This window comes from Phaethon aethereus (genome assembly GCF_964289735.1).
Source record: "Phaethon aethereus genome assembly, chromosome: 3".
Taxonomy (NCBI): domain Eukaryota; kingdom Metazoa; phylum Chordata; class Aves; order Phaethontiformes; family Phaethontidae; genus Phaethon; species Phaethon aethereus.
In genome coordinates this window covers 74,066,672-74,094,617 of record NC_138576.1, presented here as the reverse complement: position 1 = coordinate 74,094,617, position 27,946 = coordinate 74,066,672, and the positions used below count along the sequence as shown (strand labels likewise).

The 27,946-nt window shown below is 41.1% G+C and overlaps 1 protein-coding gene across 1 annotated transcript in view; it reads left to right on the top strand.

The window, feature by feature from the left end:
- Positions 1-27,946, top strand: part of UST (uronyl 2-sulfotransferase) — a gene marked incomplete at its 3' end in the record, with an annotated part of 169,444 nt that overhangs the window by 131,362 nt on the left and 10,136 nt on the right. Inside the window, exons 6-7 of the mRNA XM_081997119.1 lie at positions 6,867-6,964; positions 9,142-9,299. Of these exons, the coding sequence (XP_081853245.1) occupies positions 6,867-6,964; positions 9,142-9,299 (256 nt within the window). The remainder of the gene's footprint in view (positions 1-6,866; positions 6,965-9,141; positions 9,300-27,946) is intronic.

Genomic DNA, 27,946 nt, shown 5'->3' with positions numbered 1-27,946 from the left:
GCAAAGAGCAGTTTGTTGAAGAAATTATAATGAGGGTTTTCTGGGAATTGAAGAGAGCAAGGATTTTTTTTTTAAAAAGCATGTTTCACCTCCTGACAAATATGTGGAGGAAAGGAACTTGAATACCTGCAAAGGTGTGAAATGTCTGTGCAGCCTTTCAAGAGCTGTACAAAGCGTTCAGAAGTGTATCTCTTCAAAAAGAGGCGCACCAAGCGAGAAAGAGTTGAAAGGAATATTATCTGTGACTGAAAACTAGTTTTAAAATGCAAACCTTAGCTCAGCTTTCAAATGTACTGTTTGTCAAAGGTAAAGTGACATACCTCTTGACCTTTAAGCAGGAAAAGCGATGGTGAAAGCCAACTAGAAGAGGTTGACTTTGGGGAGCACAACCCGAGCTGTTTGGGTACCCCAGGCACTTCTGTGTTTTGTGCTCCAGTCCCCAAAATTCTGTCACTGGCCTCCATCTGCTGTAGCATCTGTCGTCCCAAGCCAGACCTAAGTCTGTTGCATGGGCCCACCAGAGGATTAGCCTTACCGCATGTCTCTCACAGATCTAGTCTTCTCTGTCGCAGCAGTTGAGATCCTTTTCAGGATGAAACGCGAGGCCCACCTCTGCTGTCTCATCAGTAACTAGCCGAGATCTGCCAGGTAGCTAAGAAGAGAGAAGTCGTCCCTGGCATTCTGTTGTGGTTTAACCCAGCAGGTAGCCAAAACAACCGCACAGCTCTTTGCTTACCTTCCCAGTGGGATGGGGGAGAGAATTGGAAAAGAAAAAGATTAGAACTCGTGGGCTGCGATAAAGACAGTTTAATAGGACAGGAAACAAACAAACAAGCAAAAGATAATGATAAAAGAACATACAAAACAAGTGGTGCACAGCGCAGTTGCTCACCACCTGCTGACTGATGCCCAGTTAGTTCCCGAGCCGCAGCACCTCCCCAGCCAACTCCTCCAGTTTATATACTGGGCATGACATCATATGGTATGGAATATCCGTTTGGTCAGTTGTCCCGGCTGTGCCCCCTCCCAGCTCCGTGTGCCCCCTCAGCCCTGTTGCTGGCAGGGCAGAGCATGGAAAGCTGGACAGTCCTTGACTGCTTAGCAACAGCTAAAAACACCAGTATGTTATCAACATTTTTTCATCCCAGATCCAAAACATAGCCTCATACTAGCTTCTGTGAAGAAAATTAACTCTATCCCAGCTGAACTGAGGACACATTTGTGGATTTCATGGTGCCACAGAAGAAAATGCTGGGATCGTGGGTGGCTCTTACACCGGTGGCAGTATTTGGGACAGTCAGTGTCAGGGTGAAACAGCCACGTGCTCGGTGACTGTTTCCCAGTCGTTACAATGACCATGTTGGCAAAAAGACTAAAAGAAATGCACATGGAGACTGAAGTTATTAAATGTGGCCTGTGTGGCTCCAAGGGGTGCATGCCGTGCACAGCTGGAGCGGAGCAGTGCTGTGGTGGCATTGCGGCATTTCTGCAAGTGAGCCCCATGTTGTTCCTTCTTTTTGGTAGAAGACCAGAAGGCAACAAAGGGAAAGAAAAGGGTTTCTGTTGCTTTTTGAGCTGCCAAAGCCTGTACAGGAGCAAAGGCACAATCGCAGCTGGTGCAGGGGATTTGGGGACATAAACCCACATTTAGGTTAGCTAGATTCTCCCCGAAGTGCCCCCTGCTCGCTTTGCAGCCTGCCACTGATGTCCCAGTAGATTTGTCCAGCTTGCTGTCATCTCCAGAGGACCATCATCCCACCCAGTTTGGCACAATCCACCCACCTGGCAGCCCTCCTTGGAGGGGCTCACTAGCACAAGAGTACGGGCCGGGAAACACTGGGTTTGGGCTGTGTTGGCAGTGCTGGCTTGGGAGGTGATGCCCAGCACCTGCCCACCCCACAGCAATCTGTTGGCAGTGCCATTAGCATAGACACATGAACAAGTACCAAATGCCTCCAAAATTTGAGAGAAACATGTCATCTTGCTGCTGTGTGGCTCTAGTTAGACAAATACTTGACTAAGATTGAATAGAAACATTAAATAATCACCAGATGAAGTCAAAACCTCTCTAACTAGGGTTAAAAATGTGTTGCATTATGGTTTATTTTCCATAAAAATATGTAAATAATTTGTGCTTTTAAATAAGATTTAGTAAGTAATGTTACATTTATATTTGAAAACCTTCATGCCAAGTATACCTTGACTTTTCGATGTAGCCTTACAAAGTAGGAGGTTTTGCTTTTCCTTCTTTCATTTCATACTTACACTTGTGAACCCTCTTCTGAGCTGTCGTGTTTACATTTTCTTCGCCATCACTCTGCGGCCACCCAGAGCTCCCTAGCTGGGGTCAGAGAAAGCAGCAGAATTTTTTTTTTCAGTGTGGTTGTATTTAGTTCATATGATGCAACGGTGTCCTCAGGATGTAACGGTCAGTTTGACCTCTTTAAAAACACCGAGCAAGTATGTGAGAAAACATTTTACAAGCCGCGAGAGGATTCTTGGGGGCTCTCAGAAGAGCAGAAGAATTTTCCTTGGCTGGCCACAGTGAGGACTGGGCTGCGCCGCCGACTGTAGCGGCGTATGAAGAACAGCATTGTATGCAGGAGAGGTCACTGTAGACTGGGCTCACTCACTGGTTTTCCACATCGTTTTATTTCATTTCCTTTTATGGAGACTTGAAAGGTATTTATTTAGGTCGCTGCTTCCTCTGTAGCCTTCATGACACACCTCAACTTCACATCTATAACCTTCAAACTTAAGTAAGGAACGTGCACCGTGGCTGGGCTGTAAGCAGGGTCTCCTGGTTTCACAGAAGTTGGAGTATCCCACAAAGGCAGGGCATGGAAAGATATGTCATATTTTTCATTTTGATTGTGAAAGGCTGGTTTTATGGCTTCCCATAGAAAAATGGATGATTAATGGAAAAATATTTGCAAGGCATGTATGTATTTGAGTTACGATTCCTTATTTTAAATTCTTAGGGAGAATTGAGGGAATTGCCGTACATCCATGTCAGGGTCTGGTGTTTCTGTAATTTTTGGTTGAGCTGCTGAGGATCAAGAAATAAGGGAATGTTTTGAGGCCCAAGAATTATTTCCTTTTTAAAAAAAACTATGTGTTCCTTCTGCTGGACAAAAAAAGTTACTATTTCTCCCAGTACTCTTAGGATTTTATATTAGGAGAGAAAAAAAAAAAATCAAACTCTCAAATCTAAGGTCGCATCTTTTTGTCTATGGTACAGTATTTGCAATGAGTTAAAGACATTAACTTAAGTAAATTGTTTATTGTTCCACAAAAGATACTTTCAAGTTAGCTTTTTTTATATAGCTTTAAAATTCTCAAAGGAATTTTGTATCCTTGAAATATTTTTAATCATGTGCCTACTTCCTCTTATGACATGTGTGAACTCGCTATGGCAAATTAAGCAGTTTGTTTGTTAACTTAAAAAAATATATTAATAACACACCTTTGATATATTTCTGATAGATAGTCGTTTGGCTCATTGACCGATAAATAGATTAGGGCACATTGTGATTTTTATAGGAAAAACAATTTTATAGAGGAAGGAAGTAGACATTACCAATTTACAATTTCAGCCAAAATTGTAACAATAGAAAAATACAGTACTATTAAAAAGAAAGATGGTTCCTGTTGTTACTTGCAGCCCCGGGGCTGGTTCTGGGCGTCCCCCTGCCCTCCTGGAGACAGAAGCCCAGCAGGACATGAGCAGTGTGGATTGTAGCCAGGAGCTGAGGAATAAAATAAAATTCCTCTTTCTTTATTGTGGAGGGGTATGATCAAAGTAGCTCTGTTTCTTTCTGTATCTTTCTGAGCTGTGTTTGAATAATTTTTTTTACAAGGCTCCTCCAGTGATTTAAATGAGCAAGGCTGACATGTGTCACCTTGCAGTTTGTTGTTTCACATAAAAACCTTTCTGCCCTGAAAGATCTGTGTCCTGCTGGGAAAACATGCTCTTACTGGGAAGAGTAGCATTAACGTTGCTTGGGATAACACAATAACATGGCCTAGAATAATGGAATTTCACCTTAGCTTTCCATGCTCGGGAAAAAAACGAAATTCCTCTAAGTCCCGCTCACAACCGAAGAGCTCCTTCCTTCAGCCGTGTTTAAGTTTTGTAAGGACCAGCACACCTCAGGCCAGCCTTTCCTTCGCCCCACCTCTTGGTTAAATGGTGACTTCACGCCTCGTGGAGCTGCATAACTATCATCAAGTAAAATCTCCTCTGAGGGGACGGCTGGTGGCTGGTGATTTATTTCACAAGTTGTGGATACATGAAAATGGGAAAGGCGAGCCGGCGCTGCAGATGGCTCAGGACCCTCCAGCAGCTGCGATGCGCCGTGCAGCGGTGCTGGTACGCGCAGGCTGGAACGGGGCAGTGCTTTTACCGCAGGGTAAAACCTGGTGCTTCTGATGTCAGGAACATGAAAAGCGTGCCGTTGTGTGCCAAAAAATCGTAGGTTCCTATGAAAGCATACCTGGCCTTTATCTGAAACCTTGAGTGCATCGGTGAGGAGGGAGGAAGATTTTTCTCTCTCATCCTTTCGCATTCTTTCCACAAATCAAATTTGAAGAGGATTGCCACTCGATAGTTTAGATTAGTGCCATCCCGATTGTTTCAGTCATCCTACAGCAGTTTACCCTTAAAAAGGAATACTAAAAATCTCTTTCTGACTAAATATAAGCTGTGCAATTGTTAAAGCTGCAGGATTTTCCTCGCAAATTTACGTTGCTTTTACTGTCTGAATGTTTCTTTGGCCATATTAATCAAATAGTGCTTTCAGAAGGAAAGGTCTCTGTTAGGCTCCTGGATCAGGTATTGATTCTTATCTATCTCAGGGAATATTTTCTGACTCACTGTATTCATTATTCTTGCAAAGAAGCAATAGGTTTCTTTGCTGTGAGTTTATGTCCCTTCACCTTGGTATAGGAGCGAGAAAGAAGGAACAGCTCTTGGGTCATACTAATCATTTCTAAATCTGACATAGTTCTTCTGCCTTCTAATTAATCCATTAATCAAGTGGATGGCAGCTTCGACATAATTTAAACTATTGCTGAGACAGGATTTCCAACTTTTTTAAATCAAAGCAATTTATGAATTTAGGCAGGTCTGTGCAGTTTCTTCTGGAAACTGAAAATACGCGTCCCTGAAAACATCTCTGGTGGTGTCTGTCATAAGAGCACAACAAACCTTTTAAGAACTGCAATTCTTAATTCATGTTTAAAAAAAAAATTATCAAGATGATAGGAGGGACACTTTGCTTGTGCCATCTTACTGTGCCACAAGTAGATTTCTTAGTAGCGTTCATAGCATTGAGAATGGGGGCTGGTTAGCTTCAGAGCCTTGAGTGTCAAAATTCAGGTCTTGACCATAAATCTTCTGGTACGTATTTAAGGCCAGCCCTTCTCAGTATGCTTAAATACATCAGGGGGAGCAGGGTTGTTTGTATCCCAGTTGGCAATTTTTATGTTGTTTTCTTTGATGGTTCCTCACCATGTGATTTACTTCCCAGGCCAGGGTCTTCTGATGTGGTTATAAAATCCGATTTACGTAAGTGCTAGACAGAGGAGGAAACAGGAATGTACTTTAAAAGGCTTACGGACCCAAATGTGACACTAACGAAGTTAGGCGTGAGGGCTGAAGTTCTGGGAAGAGCTTTTCTGCGCTGAGGTCTCAGAAGCGGATGCTGTGGCCGGAGGCCTGTACCCCGTGCTGCCCCGGAAGAGCAGGGGATGCTCTCCATGTCTCCCACACTGCCAAGCGCTTTGGTCTTTGCGGAGGGCATGTTGCCCACTGAAGTGTTCTCTATCATGTTTTATTTCCTTGGTGAGGTATGGATTTGGTTAGCCATTGGTTTGATATTGATGTGTATCAAGCCTGTTGCATTATAAAAGCACGTGTCTTTAAATAAGAATGAAGATGTTTTTTGCAAAGATGACATCCTTTCATCTTTGCTTATGTTGTCTTGCACTTTTTTTTTTTGCCCTGTACATCTCTCTGGAGTCGGTGGGTCCGCTTGCAGAGGAAGGGTCTATTAGACTAGATAAGGGTAGAGGAATTCAGTCCCGCATGCAGGTACATTTATCGTTGTGCTAGAGTAAAGCTAGAAGTGGAATACAGTTCCCCAGGGTTCAGTAGCTATGCCTAGTCTTTGAAAAATGATAAGTAGCTCCTAATTAGAAGAACAATAAATCATGAAATTGATAAATACTTTCTAATAAGCCCTTTACTCAGTGAAAGTTTACACAATAGGCTCAATTCTGAACATCTGAGGAATGTGCAGAATTGTAATCAAAAGTGATGTATGTTTTTATATAAAGAGCAAGCTGTGCAAATTACCACTTATGTTTGTTCATTCCAGGCATTGAATGAAGCAGAATAAAAAAAAAATAAAGAAAATAATTGTTGTCTCAATTTGATTTATTCTGGCTACTTCAGGTTTCCCCCAGGGTATATTTAGAAGAAAGAAGAGTCTGAAAATAATCTCCTGAATATTTTAAATATAACTCAATATGAAGGTTGATCCATGTGTCCCACTTTGAATCACACGGTAATCTCAATGTAATAATTGCATAATTTGCAGCTATGAAAAAATAAATGTGTTTTTTGCATTCTAGGACAAAATCACTTTTCCTACTCCCCCCCCCCCAAAAAAAACTTTCTAATGATATTTAGAACTACATTAATTGACCAGTAGATGACTTGTAAGGTATTTGGTATAGCCTCAGCACAACTCTCTGAGATGACTGTATAAAGTATGAGATAAAATGTTTGTTAATAGAGAAAGAAAAATGCAGTGTTCAACCTCTTTTTTTTTTTTTTTCCTTTTTTCTTTCCTTCCCCACAGGACATTAATGTATGTATCCTTGAAAACTACCCTGAATGTTCCAATCCTAGGTTATTTTACATCATACCATATTTCTGTGGACAACATCCAAGATGCAGGTAAATATGTACAAGGTATTCCAATTTGTTCAGCAATAGCTGTTGCCAACATTTGGTCAGAAACTGGTAATAAAGAGACAACAGTTATTTGAAGTACAAGAGCAAAGTGCAAGTACAGTGTAGTGCTGTATGTGGTAACTGCATGCATATATTTTGGGATAAGGAGGATAATACGAATGCAGTACTATTCTTTTTTTCTTCATTTAATACTTGAATAATTCATCAAATCTGGATGTATTTATGTGGATTTTTCTTTTCTGGGTTGGCAAGGTGAGAATGGCAGTGATCATATGTGCTTGTTAATCGTTTTACCTGTGCTGTAATTTTGTAATGCATGTTTTAGCTCTGCTCAGATGCTCGTCTCAGGTCTATAGCTGAGGAATTCCAGGTTTCTGTGTCCATGTAAGAAATAGTAATCATGCTTAAAACTATGTAAAGTGCAACCTTCTACTGCTGTAATTGAGCTAGCTCATTTTGAATGTGTCTATGCCATTCTCATTTCACTGTATTATTGATACTGCTTAGTAAACTTTTATGCAATAATATGTGAATAATTTTAAATACCATCTTGTTTTCAAATACTTTAGTTTGTTGGTCACAGCATGTTCTTTATTAAGTTTGTTCAACTTAAAGGTATTCTATTTATTTGTTGTTACAGCTTCTCCATAATGCAACAACTGTACGTCTTCAAAATTTTCTTTCAAAAGCCATACATTTTTGTAGCAGTAATAACAAGTGAAAATGTATTCATTCTTATGTCTCAGTTTCTAAGTATCAAAACAGACTCATGACTTCATTTCATTACACTTTTTTTAATGCATTTTGGCCTCATTTGCAAATGCTTATGTTTGCACACTTAATGTGTACATATGAGGAGTCCCTTTAACAACAGTGACACGCCTGACTACTTTCACACCATACCTCTATGAGATTCCCAAACAGCACATTGAAATACCACTCTGCAGCTTGTCTGATCTGATGTTAATCTGATCTGTCTCCTATCATGCTCTTGCACTTCCTTCAGCTACTTCCTAATCTCACTAGCAGCTGCAAGAAGGAGGATCGTAGTATTTGGTAGAACACCCTGCTCTTCCAGGAAAGGAACCAATGCAAAGAAGGTGGTAGGGAATGAAAAACCTGCTCCAGGTCTGCTCTAGTGGGAATGTAAACCAATAAGCTTTTCTGCGTGTCATCAGAAGAGCCTCAGACAAATGTTGGAAGTTCACTATCACATACAATTTGCAATAGTCTGATGGAAGTCAGGCAAGAGGCGTGATCTCTAGCCCCTCTCAGGTAGCCTGTGTGACTCAGATGTTCATCATACTAGCTGGACCCTGGAAAAAGCTGATTTCCTTTAGTCTGGACACTGGCATTATATCCTGTATCAATATGAATGCTGACTGCTGCTCCCAGGACATAAATTAATATAAGTACATCTAAGGGACTTAGGATTCATATGCTTGTCGAACCTAATTGTGCTTCCATGAAACTATGAGAGAAGCATAATGATGTACTGATGTCCTGCCAGCTTCTCTTAGGGGGGAAAAAGATAGAATAACCCTAAACTGATCTTCAAACCAGTATCAGTCAGAGCAAACAATTGCAAATCCCGTAACGGAGCCATAGGGCAGTTGGGGGTAATGGCACGGAAAGAGAAGCTCCTGGTGATTTTGGCAGAAGTTAAGATGAAGGACAGGGTGGGAAACTGGCCAGTAGCCCCCTGTGTGGTATTCACTGGGTAACAGCAGGCAGCAATTGCTCGCAGCAGTGCTGATGTGGACCCTGCCACTCCTTAGCACCTTTCATCACCCAGGGAAGTCGTTCCTCCCGTGAGATGGGCCATGCTTCTGAGTTGAAATACAGGAGTTCACAGAAGTGTGACCTTTAAACAACGTAGCGAAAGTTGTCTACAGAACTGAGTACTTCCAGGCAGCAGTTAACCTCCTTTTAATGTGATCATGTTTTCACATGCCAAACCAAGTCTAGATGTTGTGCGGAAAAATGCAGTAAACCACTCAGGTTTGGTGAGGGGGGGTATGTTCTCTTGAAAGTACAACACTGAATATTTTTTTATTCAGTTGTGTTCTTGGCTTGAATTCCTGAAGTAAATTAATATTTAAATTTTTTTTTTTCCCCCCTCTCTCCTCCCTCTCCCTCCCTCCATTAATATCATACAGGGAGCCTGGTGAATGGGCCCTTGAAAGAGCAAAGCTGAATGTTAATGAAAATTTTCTGCTTGTGGGCATTCTGGAGGAGTTGGAGGATGTGCTGCTTTTATTAGAAAGATTCTTACCTCATTATTTCAAGGATGTGCTTAGCATCTACAAAAACCCAGGTAACTTTTTCCATTAAACAGCTATTCTTTTAGAAACTTTGGGAAAATCTGCATGGCTGCTGAAGGGTAAGTGTTTATGTCTTATTGAGTCAGTGAAGAGATTTATCTCCCTTTTAGGGAGCAGATTTGATTGATGGGAAAAGGGTGCATATTCTACTTTTATTCTTAATGTTACTGTGTGGTTTTCATTCCTGGGCGAGCACTTGGTGCTCCAATGATCTTGCCACATGCCAGAAGGCTTCCCATTTACCACTAGAGTGGCATTTTCTTCTTTTGGTTCTGTCATACTTGGCTCTCAAATAATACTGTCAAAATACTCTTAAAACGGTGTCAGCAATATCTACCTAAGTAAACCTTCAAGAAGTGGTTTGGGGAGCTGTCAACTCTGGGAATTCTTCAGTACCAGAATATTTATTTTCCCTTAACCTTGCTGTGATATTAACCAATTACTGTGAAATGAACCTCCAGTTAAACTAAGTTTAGGTAAAGTACAAATAAGAATGCATATTTATAGCACACAAAGCATGCTCAGGAAGAGAACTTAGGTGGACTTGAGCAGAGAAATTAAAACAGAGAGCACTTAATCTACCCCTTAATTTGCACCCCCCAGTCAATCTGAAAGGGTTCTCTCTTCTCCATGTCAGTCCATGCCTCCTAGTGCTTATTTATTGCTAACTTCTTTAGAAGGCAGTCTTGCATCCTATGCCTAAACCAAGAAATACTATGCTTCTGTGGGGCTGTGCATGTCATTCTGGCAGAACTGATTTCCTGCTTACATTTGGCTGGGCCATCAACATCGTATGAACCAGGGAGGGGTAAAACTTCCCTTCTTGCTTGGCGACTTGATCGCATTCACGTCACTGTGAAATGCCTACAGCCACTGAAATGTGTGTTTTGTACTATGTTGTAAATTAAAAACACATGGATCAAAGATTGAATTTTGTTTGTAATGCATGCAGCTGATGGCTGGCTTTTGACTGAGTGCAGCTATTAGAGTAATCAGTCCCTTTGGAGAAATTACGGCTTTCTGTCCATAACCAGGAATTATGGCCGACTGTCCACCAAACCCTGCTTCCAGGATGCATCTTTGAAAATTTTGTATTTAGCAGTGATGCAGATATTACAGGGAAAGTCTGGCATTCCTCCTCTGAACGTGATTTCAGTGGGTCGTTATCTGCTTGCAATAAGGCAGTTAAGGCAACTACTTAGGAGGTGTGAGTATTACTTTGTTGTGGTGCTATATCCAGCCATAGAGCTCTTTTGCTCAGTAACAGACACAGTATTGACATGAGAGTAGTGCCCAGTTTTGGATCAGTTATTCTCTTTTCTTTGTAAATTAAAAAATAAAAAGATCTACATTTGTAGTATGTGGAAATCTTCCTAAAGGTTTGCACAATTCAGTCTCCAAGGTTTTCCCATGGGGATGTTTGTTAGACAAGAGGGAGGCATGGGGATCAATAGAAGGATGGTCTCATTGCAATGAGCAGACTTTTCTTTGGGAATCTATAGGACTTCCTCAGCTGTTCTGTGCATCATGGATTTTCACTTATCTTACAATGGAAGCTGACAAACAGGATGTAGGGTCTCAGTTTTCATCAGGGTGCCCTGGAAATTATCAGGTGTGAAGAAAGGAATCGCCCAGAATTGTGCTGGATAATCTTTCTCTTTGTGTATATTGCAGTATCTGGGGGACATTTGATCCCCTACTTCAGGATAGTGATTTCCTCTGGGATTTCATGTGTATGACTGGTCTTGTGTCATGTCTGAAGGTTCATCTCTTTCCTTCAGTATTCCCCATGTGGATTACACTTTTGGTTTATTTTTCCCATTCATTTATTGACAAGGAAGAATAAAAAGGAAACGGTTTCCTTGTGTTAACTCTTTCCTCCTCTCTTCATACATGCATATGTTTGGTGTTTTTTTCCAGTCGTTATTATTTTCAGGTTATTTCTGAGTTGGTGCTAAAGCTTGCAAAAACTTAACAGAATCAGCCAGAAAGAAAAAAAAAACAAAAAACCAAAAAAAAAAAACCCAAAAAACCCCCCAAACAAATGCTGTGTAAGAAATTCTACATCGTTCTCCTCAGAGCACCTTAGACCTGATCTGCAACACCCTCTGCTGTTGCATCATGAAGTGCTGAGAAGAAGAGATGTTATTCTGCCCAGCTGTGTGGTGATCCCACAAAGCAGCAGATACTTTGGGCCAAAACTGACTTTTTGTTGCAACTAACACTTACAGCTCAGCTTAAATCTATGCAATTTACAGTTTTGTCTGCTGACCTGCTGCTCCACCTGAGATACTCTTATGGCAGTCTTTCCTCTTTTTGTATAAAGAAAATAAAGCCTTTCCAGAACTTACCTTTTATCAGTTGAAAAGACTGAGATGAGAAAAACACGGAGAAGGACCGTGTACAGAAAGGTGACTCGCTCCCAGGTCAGTGAATCTCTGCACCAGTGTCCACCGCAGTAAGCAGATCTACTGGATTTGTAGAGCTGCTTTGAAGCAGAAAGTGACTGAAGGAAGGCAATTTCCATTCAGTGAATTACAGAGATGAGAAAGCAGAATAGGAAATTGGTGATTGCTGTCCCACCATCATCATAATCTAAACGAAATTAAAAGCACCTACCTCTTGCTGTATGAAGCAAACTGCTGGATGTTATCAAACCCATAAAATCACATGTGCATTTAAGATACGTCTGCAGGAGTTCCGGGATGAACCCTTCCTCTTCCCAAAGTTGGGACTCTCCTCCCTCGTTACAGGTGCTTTGGGCAGGCACCAGATCACTACTGCTTCCATCCAAGCAAACTTCTTATTATCAGGAACCTTCAGTATAGGTTGATGTTAACAGAAAGCAGGAAATATGGAAACTTTTTCTCACCTCTGTTTCTTTTAACCATGCAAGCCATATTCAAACTGCTTTGTTTCTTCTGTGTCTGTAGTAAAATTTCTCATCTGAGACAGCACTTAACAGCATTTATTGCTCAGTGTCCTCCTCCTAGCTAGAAAACAAAGCCTGTAGCCTTTTAATCCTCAGAAATACTTTGCTGCTATTGTTCTGAAGCAGAAGATCGGTAAAACTGTGGCTCTATTGATCGGATAGTTAGTGGGACATTTACGTCACAGAGAACAGAAATGCAAGTGTGGGTGTCTGTCTATACCAGTATTGATACAGATGACTGCTTAATGCAATATGACTTCAGTGCTAATGATTTCTTTTACATACACTGGCAGAAGGAAACTGAAGAAAGGTAAAATATATAAAAAAAGTTAAAAGTGTGAAATGCAGTTGAGTGTTTAGACATTATCACTAACAGTTGGTTCTTGAGATTTTTAAGATATATTTTGCTTGCCAGCTTCTGTGTATTTTTGACGATGTCACATTTTGAAATGCACACCAATTTTTTCTCAAGTTTTGGGAGTTTAAAAAAGTTGGCAATTCTGCATGACAGGAAATTTTAGTGTCTGAGGACACTAGGAGGATAATTTTCTTCATTGCCTTAATAAAAATGTTTCCTTCAGCTAATCCAGATGCCAAATATTCTGACTTGTGTGTTTTATAACAATGTGCAACAAAATGTGAAAGGTCTTTGTGGTGCTAAAGTTGTCATTGGAACCAACCTGGATTTATCTTGTAGAATATGTTAGAGCTACAGGCTTCCCATTTTTATCCTTTTCCACTCTCACCTTGAAATTAAGTATTTTCTTAATGTTGATACAAAGTCAAGAATTGCAGAAAGACTCTTTTTTTGATGCCTGTCTTGTCCAAAGTGACAAACTCCTTTCTCAACAGCCAGAACTGCCTTTGACAAGAGATCAAAAGGGGGGAGTCGGGACCAATTGTTGAATAGATAGATGGATCGATAGATGGGTAGAATAAATTTTAAATTACTGTGTTTACTAGATTTATTTGCTAACACAGTGAAATTTGCTCAAAATTTTGTCTGTCTTTGTTCCCCAGCATGGGAATTGCAGAGCCTTGGATTATATTTACTTCAAAATTTAGAAGTATTCCTTAACTCTTTGAAAGGCCTGAAATAGTTATAGCATACCTTTACATGTAAAAACTCTGCTCACTCTCAGGAGCACAACTGAAGGAAAAATAATTGGTCAGTCTTGTTCATTTTTGCTGGCTGCAGCTCCCTTCTGTAGCCTGGCTGGTAGCCAGAAAGTGGAGAAAACTTAACTGTTTCTTTTGAAATGGGCACATGTGGGTTTCGTATCTTTGGTGTTTTTCAGAGGCAGAAGATATATGCTATACACAGCGAAACATAGAATTTTCTTCTGCCTTGTCAACTTCTTTAGTGCAGAGTAAAAGTTAACAGCATCTAATATAAAAGAATAGGCAATGACATGGTTTTTATCACCTCAGAAATAGCCCATATCCTCTCACCTTTCTGCCGGAGTTCATAAATTCTCTTTGGCACCAGAAACCCGATAAAAACAATTCTTCCCAATACCAGAAGAAAAATCTTTGTTTCTTGAACGTTACATTTTGCATGGAGAATGTGTAGATCATATTCTAAACAAGAAGACTGACTTAAGCTTTTCAAACAGTGAATTTTATTGCGTGCAGTGAAATGACTCATGCTGTCAGCTGGAAGAAAATATATTGTTCAGGTAAACTGTAAAATGTGCTTTTTTTGAAAATGCAGTACAAATGTGATTCTCTTCAAGAATTACATTTACGGGGAATGTTTTTAACTGTAGTAGCGGTATTACCCAGGGTGATAGAAACTTGCTGATATTTTAAATCCATTCTGTTCATGCATACTAGTGACACAGTCTTGACATTTTCAATTTATGAGCTCCCCCTTCTCTTTAAACGCGGTAAGGAGGGAGATGCTGCCATTTGTCATTATTGCAAGGCTGAGGTCTTGTGAGGTAGCTGGTGAAGCCACCTTTGTTGGAGTTAGGAAAAGGGTGGGATTGACCCGGGAAGCCTTTGCACCGTGCTGAAGAGTGTTCTTGTGCCAGGGCAGCACTGAAGGTGGGGCGTGCCTTCAGAGGATTCCTGTGCTGGAAGTGGAAAAGACCATTTTCCCACTCCTTGTCAAAATGAAACTCTTTGCAAGGCCAAGAGAGGCTTTTCTTTCTTTCCTCATCCCCCCTTCCAGGCCATCACTTTTTTAGCAGTGCTCCCTGTAGTCTGACTGATACCTTTAATATTAAGTTGTTGTGGCAGCCTTTCTCTCACCCTGTTCTTGGGCTGCTCTGGCAAGACGTGGGTACTATGCATTTGGAAATGTTCAGGAACTGAGAGTCATTGCTGGAAGAGTTGACTCTTCGTGATATGAAGAAAGCAAAGGGAGGAGGGAAGATCCCACCGTTTTTTCCCTCAGAGAACTGGAATGGATGTCTTTGCAGGCACATCCTCCAAGGGCAAAATCTCTGGGTGAGAAATGTTGAAAGAAGTCTGATGGAAGGAGGCGTTGCTTTTTGTGCAATGTCCTTAAGTAGTGATCATCTTATATTCTGCCTTTGTTCAGCACAAAATGAAAGGAAAGAAAAAATTAGGACAAGCGATCTGCAGCTTCTGGTAGTCTGCCTGCTTCTCATGAGCCGTACTTTCTGGAGAGGATTGCGACTGGTATGTGGAAAGGGAATATATTGGCTCATCTCTTGTGCACAAATGCACAACCTTTCTCTCTCCTACAAGCATCTGCACTCTTGATGTGAGAGTAAAAGCAGCTTGGATGAGATTCAATTTAAATTCTGAGGTTTACTTTTTTTGCATCACTTCTTGGCATCTGCTACTTTCTTAAAACAGAATTTGGGAAAACTTTGAACACATTCAAATGTTCAAAAACTTTGGAGACTCCAAACATGCTGTCTTTTCTTTTGCCCCACACTCTAAAACAGCTTTGTGCTTTCCCTAAATAATACTCTCAAGAGGAATCACTGTGTATGAAAGTTATCTACAGAAGATGAAAATTCTAAGTTTTGTGTGGAGGTAAAACATGAGGTTGGTCTTGGGAAGTAAATAACCGCATAATGCTTGCATGGCACATTCCCATCCATTATTGTGAAGCAAAGTAACTGTATGTGTGACTTAAAAAGTTTTGTCCAGAAGGTGGTGTAATCGCCCTGCTTTTTCAGGACTTTCAGGGGATTTGAACACTGTCCCAGTGGTAATATAGCACATGTGAATTTACATTCTGCCTGGGTGGCATTTTCTTCTTTATCACCCAACATCCTGTTCTGAAAATAGAAAATAAAAATAGGAAATATGAACAAACCGTTCCTTTCTTCTCCCTCTGAAGTCTGAACGTTCCAAATTACTTAGAAGAACTCTTTAAAATAACGTGTATGCTAAAATAGGCAGTTGAAGCCCTAGGAAGGATGTTTAATTGTATTTTTGTTTCTTGTATTGTAAAACAAATTCCCAGTTCTCTGTATGCAAGAAAGGCAGGAAAGAGGAAGAGTCACAGTACATATCCCCGAGGACATTTGTTCCCAATTAGCTTGATAGCATCTAGGACATTCTGCGCAACTAATCCACTCCTTGGTTTGTTTTATAAAAGCTGAAGGTAGTATCAAAAGCTGTCGGTATGTTACTTAGCTATTCAGCAATGAAAATACAAGGTTTGGAGAGAAGGGACAAGACTGGACTGCCTGATTTGCGATGCCTTGAAGTTACTGGATGCACCAACTGATGATAAGCACAATCAGGGGAAATACCCTTTCTTTTTCCAGTTCCATAAAATAGGTTGTTTTCTGTCTTTCAGAGGTTTCAAATCCCATTTTGAATAAACTAAGCAGTTTTAAGAATAGGAGCTCTTGGAAGGATTTGAGCACCTCTGGGCTTTCTCATGACTGTGTTTTTCAAAAGATCCACTCAGTCTTTGGAAGATTTGTCTCAGAAGCTAAACTTCTCTGTGGCAAGTTCTGCAGCAAAGATTGGCAGCTCATAACAGCTGCGGTTCTTGTTCTGCTGAGGAAGGTGAAGCCATTCCAGACTATGTGTGTGTGTTGCATGAGAGACATAACTGCGGCACCAAAAGATTTATCCAAGATAGTATCAGTCTCATTGCTAAAATACGAGTAACAGTAAAGGTGTGGCAAGAGAGTTTGGCGTGGCTTTTAAAGCCCACATGGAGCTTGCATGCATCCAGGCTCAAGCCCGCTGTATTTACTGTTCTCTGCTAGCATGTACTTGTTAGACTGGAGTTAGCTTGTGTGTGCATGGTTACACAGCAGTGCATTTGCCTATAAATACATCTTGTGGCCCAAAAAGAATGGCACATTTTGAGATGAAAAGTGAGGTAGCTGACAGCCTGACATCATGACACTCACTCTGCGTAAACCTGCTCACTGAGCTTATGGTGCAGGGAAGTGTCCATCTGCCAAACATATTACTATGGTTCTGCTTTCTCCTAGAGTCAAGATGAGCGGTTGTTTTTGTAAGTACAACAGCACCAACAATAATCATTTAGTTCAGGTGAGAAAGTGACGTATTTCACATTGGCAGGTTGGGATGGTGGACATGGCTCATGAACTGGAGAAATGAGGAGGGCCAGTATTGATCCACAGTGCCCCTGCCCAGCCCTTCTGGCATTGAGGGAGGCTGGCCGCCTTCCAGGTCTCACCCCTGAATATGGCAAAGAAGGATACGGTTTCTCTGCTTGCCAGTTACAATGCAGATTTTTAAATCTATATTTTAGGCTTGGATTTTCATGGGACTTGAATTTGTAAAGGCTCTGCTCAGAATTAGTTGTAGTGGAAGGTGAAGTCCATGTTCTGTTAAGTCATCCTTTGAAAAACATAGATCGAATGTTTCCCTTCTACTGAAGTTTCTGGACACATGAGCTCATAGACTGGCTCTGACAACCTACAATGTATTGTAGAGATAGGCTAAGTATTTTTTCACAGAATTACTGACTCTTCCCTTTCTTTGTGCTATAATATACATTATATAGAGAGAGCTTGTGCTTTGCAGTCTGCTACTTCTACTCCTCTCCACCACCTTTTTCATATTGCTCTTTTCCATCAACTGGCAAGGTCTTTACCTGAAGTCAAACACACTTTATTTTTTTGCCTGCTCTTGCCTGAGACTCTTCGTCATGAGCAGAGTTAACCCGCTCTAAACTTTCTATGTAATGCTTTTATACCTCTAGGATGATGAAGGCTGAGACCACCTACAGCATCATCTTTATCTTCTAGCGCAATTCCAAAAGACTTCAGCCTCCAGATTTTACATTTCATCCCCTGTCTTCATGATGCTTGCATTGTTTCAATTTCCTTTCATCAGATCTATTGATGGGCTATCTGGTTTTGGACTAAACCCACATAAATGTAATTTCATACTTTGTTGCAGTAAAAACAAAACTTATTTGTGGTCTAAATCCCAAGGGGCCAGTCAGCCAAACCCTTGCATCCCATGTATCAAAAATTCATGTGTATTTTTTTGTCAGGAGATCATGTTGAAGGGTTGGTGCTGGTATTTTTCAAGCAACTGTCATGTTTATCTAGCGAGCATATCAGTCACTAAAGATGTTATGGTTTATAACAGTGCTCCTGCTATTCATCTGAGGTTGATTCCCTGATGCATCTTTTGAGTGTTTCCTGTTCCTAGTATAACAAAATGAATAAACCCATGGATGAGCAGCTTTGTTAAAGCTCTGGCACAGAAGGAAAGCTGCATTCAGATACAGCATTAACTATATGTCATAAATAATCCAGGGTCACTGATGACAAAACACCACAAATTTTTTAATGACAGACAATTAAAGCTTGCAATGACAGTTCATTCCTTCTTGACTAATTTACTAAATAAAATCATAACGCTATTTTAATCAGTAACGTTCCAGCTAAACCTCTGTTACTGCTTCTGCTTTAAAAATAGCATTTGAATAGAAATTATAGCAATAACAGATTATGCAAATTGCTGCCTTGACAACTTTGACCACTATTCAGGCAACGGAAGGCATAGAGGAGGAGGCGGATGGCCGTTAAATCCCAGTTAATAGGCCTACTTCAGTTCCCAGCTGCAGCTCCAGTACATGTCCACGGGTCTTCATTTCACCTACATGGAAACAAGCAAGTTGCACAAGGTAGCTGAGGCTGGAATCTGAAAAAGATTTGTTTAATAATAAGACCAAAACAACACACAGTGTATCGCGCTCTAAGTCATCTTAAGACCACTGTTACTACTATTAGAAAAGAAGGGAAAGAATTAGTAGAATAAATTTCAGCAAGGTGCAAGGGTTGGCCCTTGATTACAAAGTTCTAAGAATTAAAATAAAGGAAATATATTGGCAGTGTAGCTCTCAGCTGCTACACGGGAGTCCTTTTGGTATGTGTCCCAGCAATCACTCCTGAGGGGGGTAATCTGCTCGCTTGAGCATAGCTTCACACCATGCCTGTGCTCCTTCCTCCAAGCTCCTTTGCTTTACCTGCCCTGGAGGCAGTTTGTGATGCTGGAGAGCTCTTCCAAGAGTGAGTTTGTGCTCCCTACTTCCTTTCCCAGTTGGAATTTCCCAGCCTTTTTGGTCTGTCCCTCTTGAAAACTTGCTTTCCAAGAAGCTATAGCAAGAGAAGAGGTTTTTACTAAATATGACTAGGAGGATTCCTTTTTTCTTCTTTTTCTCTATTCTTGGAGTGGAATCACAAGTTTACAAATGTAGTAAGAAAGACCATCCTCCCCTCCACTGCTCTCTAGGCTCATCTTCCCTGTCTCTTCCCTTTCTTCCAAATTGCATTCCCATTGTGTTCTTTAATTAGTATCTTCTTTCCAGTTGGGCTGCTTTTTCTACCTCCAACATTTGCACAATTGTTACTGCACTTTATAAATCTCATCTTTTGAGTTGTACTGTTCGGACTCAATTTGAATAACTTTCCAGTTACTTGCAGATGCCATCTATAATACATAGGTTTGGTGTTAGGGTGTGGTGTTTTTTCCTCCTCAGCTATCTTTCCTCCTTGGCAGTGTCAGGAGTGCTGCTGTCAGAGCTAGCATTCACCAAGGATCTCTTTGAAACTGAAATTGCCAACTCTGCCGTGTGTCCTTACATTCAATCAGCAGCTATTTTGGAAGAATGGAAGGTAGTTAACAGGACTTCAAGCTTTTAAAGGGCTGCAATGGTCACCTGGACAGCAACAGATGAAAAAGTCCAATTTATGTACTGGTAGGAACTATAGTAAAGAATGGGATTAATGGACAGTTGGGAAAAGTCAGTATGGCGTTAGTAGAGCCTCACAAATCAACTAGTTCCTCGAAGGAATCAGCAAGCACAGGGCTGTGAGATGGTAGAGGTGTGATTTTCAGCAGGATCTCTGTCCAAAAAGCTCTTAAAGAAAATAAGTTGTCAGCATATGAGAGACAATGTTCTCCTGCAGGGTAAAATTGGTTAAAGAGAGAGGCATTCATTGATCAGTAGTCTTCGCTTACTTTAAACAAGCAGGGGAGTCCTGCAAGGACTGTGCTCCAGCCTGGGATAAATGTTCTCTTAAAAAGATGAGGCTGAGGTGAGAGAGGTCGCTGCCAATATGAAATTACCAGGAAGCAACAAGAACAACACTGAAGTGTTTTAGTAATCGTAACAAAGCAATGCATTAAAACTCAGCTAACGTGCAGTTGAGGAGGTCTGTCCTCGGCACTCAGGACTGCAGTCCACTAATGCTCTGGGTCCTGGTACGTGTCCAGGTTGGTAGGAAAGTGCACAGATTGTCAGATGGGTGGGTATTTTTTTCTGTGCAAGGAAGCAGTGCCTACAGATTGCCCTAGCCACTGGGCAGCAGCATTTCTATGGCAAAAACATTTTTATGCAAAGCTAGATCAAGCCATGGCTCAGTTTTTCCAGATGGCGGAAAATGATGACGCAGGACAGAAAGGCTAAATCCTGGCTAAATCTCAAGAGCAGCTGAAGGAAAGACATTCACATCTGAGGTGCTGCCCTAACTGCTGCAAAGCAGGGAGCTCATACAGCTGTAGTTCTGATCTACATTTAATTATAGGTGATTCAGGAGCATCCGTATACTCTGCTCCTGAATTTTGAATAAACTAAGCAGTTTTAAGAATAGGAGCTCTTGGAAGGATTTGAGCACCTCTGGGCTCAACTCTGCTCTGGCTCCAGTTTATCCATTCTCTTTCAAGTCCATGTTCTCGGTAGGCAAAAGGTGGCGAGGATGACAGTGAAGCCAAATAACCGTAATTTTCTGTAGAAACACCAGGCCTCATTTGCCAGCTAGACTTGCCAGAGGAAGAAAGAAACTGTTGAGTTGGTCTCTGGTTTTCTAGCAGTGAGCAGCAGCTGTTTTGGTAGCAGTAGCAGCAGCTCATATAACAAATGTTTCATGATGAATGCAAACAAAAGCCAGCTCTGAAATTGCAGCTCCACTATGTATGCATAAAATATAAAACCAGTTCAAAATAACCCAAATAACTACTCAATTTAAGGGATTTTTTCCCCCTCTAAATAAATTCCATATGAGCATTAGTGTTTGGTCTGCTCAGTTCTCCAGGGCTCACCCAGAAAACATTTTTATCATACAGGCTGAGGGCAAAAAGTGAGCATAAAAACAGACCAAGGAAAAAATATTTTTAAAAGAAGTGCACGTGCAAAGAGGTGTGTGGTTTGGGGGAAGGTTTTGAGAATACCAAACATGCTTACTGGATTGAAATTACTGCTGATGTTTGTAAGTTGGCTGAATTCACTTGCCTCCAAAATAGGTCTTGGAGGAATTCTTCATGCACCTCCATGCAATTTGGTTTCTGAAGATGACTTGTGGTTTTAAAGGCATCTACATGTTAGAAGAGTGTTATGCCCTCTAGCATGAATGTCTTTCCAGATAGCTAGTGGGAGGATTTCTGGGGAATGCAAGTTGCTGATGAGTGCATACTCAGGGGAAATGAGGGTATTGAAGAGAAAGAAAAAAATAATATTTGGAGACTCAGGAGGAATAGAAGATCTATCCAGGGGGCAGTGCCTTAAATTGTCATCTTCCCCCAATTGCTCAAGTTAAAACAAAAAGTAAACCCTAGCATTTACCCATCCCTCCCTGCTTTGCTGCTTGCTGAAAGTCTGGAGCAGCATCTGTTGTCTGCCCACACAAGTGATCCCGCTTTGTTCTCAGGCCCTGAAATACTCTCTCTTCACAATCCATTCGCTTTCCCCATAGCTTTCTTTGACTCCCCTGGTCAGGCTTCCCTGTAACTGTGGGATTAATCGGCTCTGTGCATCCACCATAGGAAGAAACCTTATTTCTTGCATTCTGCCAGATCAATGATGAAACAATATACCCTATTCCTGTGCCTTTTGCAGTATGATTCCATCTAATGCTTTTGAGTAGTGAAAATCTTAAACGAGATAATTGTAGTGGTCTGTCTTCTTCCATGGTGTTTCTTTCATTAGAGTTTTGGAGGGTCTATGAAGTTGTGTTACTGTGTGACGTATTGCTGTACTTAGGGTACACACGTACCTGTAAGTCATTATGACTATTCCATCTTTGGTACTACAGAGCATGCAAATGCAGGGCTTAGAACAAAATCTGTATGCTTGTCTTGGTCTTTCCTCCTCGTGCTGCTTGACTGCTTTGATTCATTTCCAAACAATCAGCTACATCATTTGATTTCTTGCTTTTTGTGGAATGGAAGGGGGGAAAAAAGGAGATGGATAAAGAGCACCATTGGACCTAGCAAAAAAAGAGGAGGGAGCAGGTGGGTTGTTTCATTATTTGCTTATTTCTAGCCAGAAATAAGTGCAGCACAAGTTACTGGGAGAGCCCAGTGGCTGGTTGTGTTGGGCCTGTGTTGAGGAAAGATGTGGAGGACGCTGATGTTGCTGCAGCAGAGTATTTGGTGCATGCCCACCTTGCAAGGAGTACATCTGTCCACAGTCTGGCCAGAGCCCCCGGTGCTTTGCAGAGCTGCGCTCTTGGGGCTTTCAGGATGTTAGCAAGTTTGGAGGTTTACTGTTTGGGCAAGAACATGTGCTTTTTCTGTTACATAAAATGAGAGTGTGGGATTAATGTGTGGCTGATATATAATATACATCTCCTAAAAGCTAGTGGAAATTGGACATGGCAGGAATGAGAGCGTAGCCAAAGCAAATTTATTTAAAATGTTGAATAAAAATATTCACAGAAAACTCTGTTTTAAACTAAATACCACTAAATATTTTGCTGGGCATTAAAGTCTTATTTTTATTTTTTAAGCTTTCTTCCGCTCTTCACTGTCCCTGAAAGTGCTCTGCTAATTTCACAGTAGCCGTGACTGATCTTTGAAGGGTATTCAGGCAGCTGACAAACCTGGTTTACTTCACTGGGTATTGACATTACTTAATGTCGGGTGCTTAAATTATGTACCAGGGAAACTGAACTCTCTGCATGATCAGTGAAGAGATGTAAATGGCTGTTCATCTCTCTGGGGGTTGGTTTGATGCCCTGAGCGGCTGCCTGGAGTTCAGCAGCAGGAGTATTTTGCAGTGGTGCTGTATACAGTTGGGTAGAGATGGTTGTTGTCAAGGAGTTGGCGTGCAGTAATGTTTGTAGAGCAAGAATGAGGTGTGTGTATAAAAACAAAGTTTGTATTATACCTTCTTAGTGCTATCCTTGTCTATCCAATAGATAGATCTGTGCATCATCGAGTGCTATTTGAGCTAAGCTTTTGGTGCAATTGTTGGGGGGGGGGGGCGTTGCGGGGTTTGTTTGGGGTTTTTTTTAGCACCCTTGGTAGTGTCTTTTCCTGGAGCATTTCCAGGAGCAAAGTGTATGACCTAGTTCCCTGTGGGGCAAAGAAACACGGCAGAAGCCCAGGGCTTCCTTGCCAAGCACAAAGGAGATGAATGAAAAGGAAGATCTATTGGAGTAAACTCTCAAGAAGCTCCTGTGTGGTGACCAAAGCAGCTGCCAGAAGAGTGCTTAGAACTGCAGAAGACAGGAAACCTGAGGAAGGAGTTTGGATAGTAAAACTATGAAGGGGTCTTGAAGAGGGTGAAGTATGGCAGGGCCAGCTGGGGTAGGGGATGATGGTCAAACAAGCCTGCTCAGGTATTTGGCAACGAGGTAATTTCACCAGTTGCTTCCTCCATGTGGTGTCCAAGGTTTTTTGGACGGACGACATGATGTGCGTCTCTGGTCTTGCACTGTCCACAGCTTATGTTCCAGTGTTTGAGAATTCCTCAATCCGTTTTTCTGCACTGAATTCAGTGCAGAAGGGTTCACAGGGACTAGTGTTTGCCCAGTTTTACTGTAAAAGTATCAGGTATTAATGCTTTCTGTATCTTCCTTAGGATTATTATTTCAGGATTTGTGGATCTTTCAGGTGTGGGTTTTTTTTCCTCTCTAGATCCTTATCCTATCCATCTCCATTCTTAATTTAGTTCAGTAAGTGGTAAATTCAGTGGTAAATTTTGAGTTCCTGTGATGACAATTAAAAGCCGTTAGAGACAGGGTATAATCTGGAATTCCTGGATGCCATATAGCACTTTGAAGAGGTCATGGTCTTTCCTGGTTTTGGGTACTTAGTTTAGCCCGTGATTTTGTGTGTTGAAACAATTGATTTTCTTTAATGACCAGGTGAGATGCTTAGCATGGAGGATGTATACTGTTCCTAAGCACAATGAAACAGATTTCTCGTTATGATTATTTATTTTAGTTTGTTTGTGAATGGCAAATTGTTCTTTCCAGTCAGCATGGTGAAAAAGGGTGAGATAAATGCTGTTGGTGTCCAAGCCCTTGAAAGAAAGACATTATTCTGCTAGACATATATATACACACATCCTGATATACCAAGAACAGCTCCTGTGGGACTGCAAACCCTTTTCATAATCAGCCATTTTCAGCTCTTAGTAGCTGAAAATAACAGGAGCAAATTGCAGCTTGTACAACTTTGCCTCTTTGGTGCAGCTATGCCAATGCCGATGGCTGATAGCAAGAAACCTCAGTCTGCCATCTTAGACTTTAGCAAACAGCTTACCAAAAATGTCAGCTGGGTTCATCTAGAACTTCTACTAACAGAAGAGTGGTGTAGTTGCAAAGCATATTTGTCTGTATATTGAATGTTGGCATTTACTTGGCACTGCCTTCTGCTGCTGCCGGAGCATGTGGTCCCTGGTAGGCTTCAGTACGTGGTGCAGTTGCAGAATACAGTATTTAGCCTATTTTAAGGGCAGACTCACCACTTAGTCAAGGGTTCTGCTTTGAATCGCTGAAAATTGTTTTCTTTGGTGCATGTTTTTGCAAGCTACTTGTAGAAATTAATGGTTTGAGTTCCTGCTTAATTCAGCTATTCAGTTCACAGGCTGCTTCTGTTATCCTTCCACACCACATTTTGGTGTACATCCCACTTGTTCAACGGGTTTTGTTTTAACAGAAATAAAAAGTTAGCTCATAGACACTTTGTATGTCATGTGCAGAAAGGGGAAAACTGAGTCCCACACATCTTTTCATATTGTATACATGTGTGAGTAATGTTGTGAAGAAATGGCACATGATACATTGGTATATTTTATTAGCAATTGGCAATGTCAGACCAACTTTTTTATTTTAAAGTAGTGGCAGAACTTACACAGATTGCCACTAAAATCAAAGGACAAATCTAGCAGCGCATCCCTGTTTCTAAGTCTTAGCAGACAGACTGGATAATCAAAGGCAAAAAAGATACAACAAAAGTATTTTGATAAACAGATGTCATCCACTTTAAAGTGTTGAATCTCAGTTTAATTTTTCCCATGCTACATAAATAGTCCCTTCGCTTCCTTCAGCCTTGCGGTTTTTCAGTTCCCACTGTTATTCAGACCAAATAAAAAAAAAAGTAGTTATATTTATGAGGACTGTATATTTGCTTAGTTTAGGGGCTTTCATTTCTTCAATAAACGTACTTAAAATTATGTGCTCTAGGAATGTGCCAGAAATGCTGTCAACCACTGTGGCAAGCAGATGGATGAAGTGTCAGCTGAACATGATGTGCCCATTTACCGTGGTTGTTTAGAAAGTGATGACCATAGTCACTGGACACACCAGAGCAGCCTGTGAGGAATGTATTTTTAAAGAGCTTGGAACAATTTCATATTCCCAGCACCCATGGGCTTACAGGAGAACTTGGCGTCCATCTAGACACTGAACTGGGTTCTGGGACCCATATACTCAGCACTAAAGCAACACCTGATGGCTTGCATTGGTGTCCTACTGAGTGCTGAGCCTAGGTCAAAACGTGTGCCTTAGGGTCCGGTTGCCATGTGTAAGTGCGTATACACATCCAGCGCTGTAGGTGTTCCTTCTACATAAGTGTATGCCAAACCTCCTAGAGATGAATTTTTTATTTTTTGGACAGGCCTTTACAAAGCTGCTTTGATATTTTTTTTTTCATTGTTCTTGTTACTATGGAAACCCTGAATGTACCATTCTCTCAGATAACTTTTTCATCATGTTTCCCACAGAACTTCATTAAAATATTCTGTTTTAAAAACAAAATAAAATAACATATTCAATGGTGTATTCTCGCTGCAGATTTTTAAAAGATGGGCATTTATGGTTTTAGGATTTCTTTGAACTGTTGAGCAGGAATGAAATTTAGGCATTTATTCTTCTGGTGAGCTTAGCAAATTGAATAGGATTTCATAGATTCAGAATCAGATTCCTTGTTGAGGAATATCTGTTGAAATTGGGCACTAAAATGTTAACTCTTGGTACTTAATGATATTTTCTATGTTACTTTACCAGGTAAGTTAAATTTACTTTTGGGTTCCCCTCTTGCTTTTAGAATTAGCTTATGAAGTTGAAGAAACCTCTTGCCCTGAATTGCCCTTTTTGTTGAAGTAAAAGAAGTATTCTCAGTCTGTGCTATGGGACAAGCAACAGTTCAAATCTGTGGTAGAAGCACATAGGTTATCATTTACTTCTGATTCTTAAATATGAAAAAAAGTTAAAATTAGTTATGTTGTATGGCTTTTTAACCACAAATTGCAGCATTTTCCATGAATTATTTGTAGCTCTAATCACACCATCTCAAAAAGGATCTAACAGAATTAGAAAAGGGACAAAGCAGGAGCAAGAGAGATGGTCCAGGACATGGAATGGCTTTCATAGGAAAGGGAATTTAATAAACAGATCTCTGAGTTTGGAAAAGAGACAACTGAAGTGGGCTATGCTAGAAACAAAAAATGAACCTGTCTGTGGGAGGTGGTGAGTGATTTCCTTTGCATCGCTTTTTTTTCCCCCCATGTATTAAATGGTCCTTATCTCTACCCACAGATTTTCTTGCTTTCATTCTTCCTGTCCTCTCCCTTGCCCCATTGTGGGGGCAAGGGGAGTGAGCAAGGGGCTGCATGGGTGCTTGGCTGCTGGCTGGGGTCAACCCACCACAACAGGGTTTCTCTCTTTATCTTGATGCAACTCTTAACATTATGTGTCTTATGAATAATGTTGGGGGCCGTTATTTCGCCACTCCTGAAGATTGCAATATAGAAAATTGCAATGTTCTTCAACAAAAGCCTGGTTTGTTGCAGGCTTTGTGTTCTTTTTAGTAACCTCTCTCCCTCCCAAAATTGATTTTTCTTGAATTTTCTTCCTAATTTCTGTAACATCCTTCCTGGTTTCTGTCCCATTTTATCCTCATTCAGGGGTGTCGATGTTTATGCGTGCCCATAAATGCTGAAATGGAAAAAGACAGCAGGTCATTTTATCTCCTGTTTTCTTAAGCATAAGGGAAAGTGTTGTGCTGTATAACCTTGAAGCACGGTAGTCATTATTAATGTCAGGGCTAGTATTGTCATTAAATCAAAACAGTGCAGTGATCCTGGAAACTTTAATACTAGCCAGTCTCTCTAACACTGGAATGAAACTACTGACTGAAACACTGCAGACATTAGACTATTTGCAGGACTAAGTGCAGCAGCAGGGGCTTTTCGTACCCTGTAAATCTCCCATTCTGATTCATGGGTGTCTTCACAGTAACTTGCAATAGAGTTAAGGCTACTGAGAATATACTTCCTGTAAACACAGTGTTAGACGGCAGAACGGTGCACCCGTGTATCTCTTCCCTGTCAGCACAGTAACGTTAAATGCGAGTTTAATTAAAAAGGATCATTGAGCAAACTCTGTTTCCTCAGTGGATTGCTCCTGGTGCTGACACACGAGCAAGAATGTTCAAGGTGCGCTGGAGCTGGTCACCTAAGTCACTGAAGGCAGGTGTAAATCTAGATGGTGTTTGAACAGCTTCTAAGCACCTAAAAATGTCCTGTATTCATTTATTTTAACCTAGGCAGATTAAAGTCACACTTCTCCTTGAGTTGGGTACCTGCTTCCGAAAGCTCCCAGACATGTAAGTAATTGCTAGGGGAAGTCTTCTGCCACAGCTCACTGAGACACTACGTCCTGTGATACAGCCTCTGAGGTACTGCACCTCACCCAAGTGCTTTGGTGCTCGAAATCAAATGGGTCACGCCAGACCTAGGGATTTTCTTCTACCTTTTTCAAGTCCTCGTTCCTCACCTGTGGCTGTGCCGCTAAAGAAGTGCTGAGATTGACATGAAGAGACACTGCAACTCTGTGTAACCTCAGCAAGAGCATCTGCCTTGGAGGTTTCAGAGGGGGGCATGACCTCCCAAGTTGCAGCAAACCCCAAGGGTCCCAAGTTCCCCATCACAGACCAGGGCTGCAGGCTCTGTTACAGAGGTGGCAAAAAGTCCAGGTGTGAATTCACCTTGAC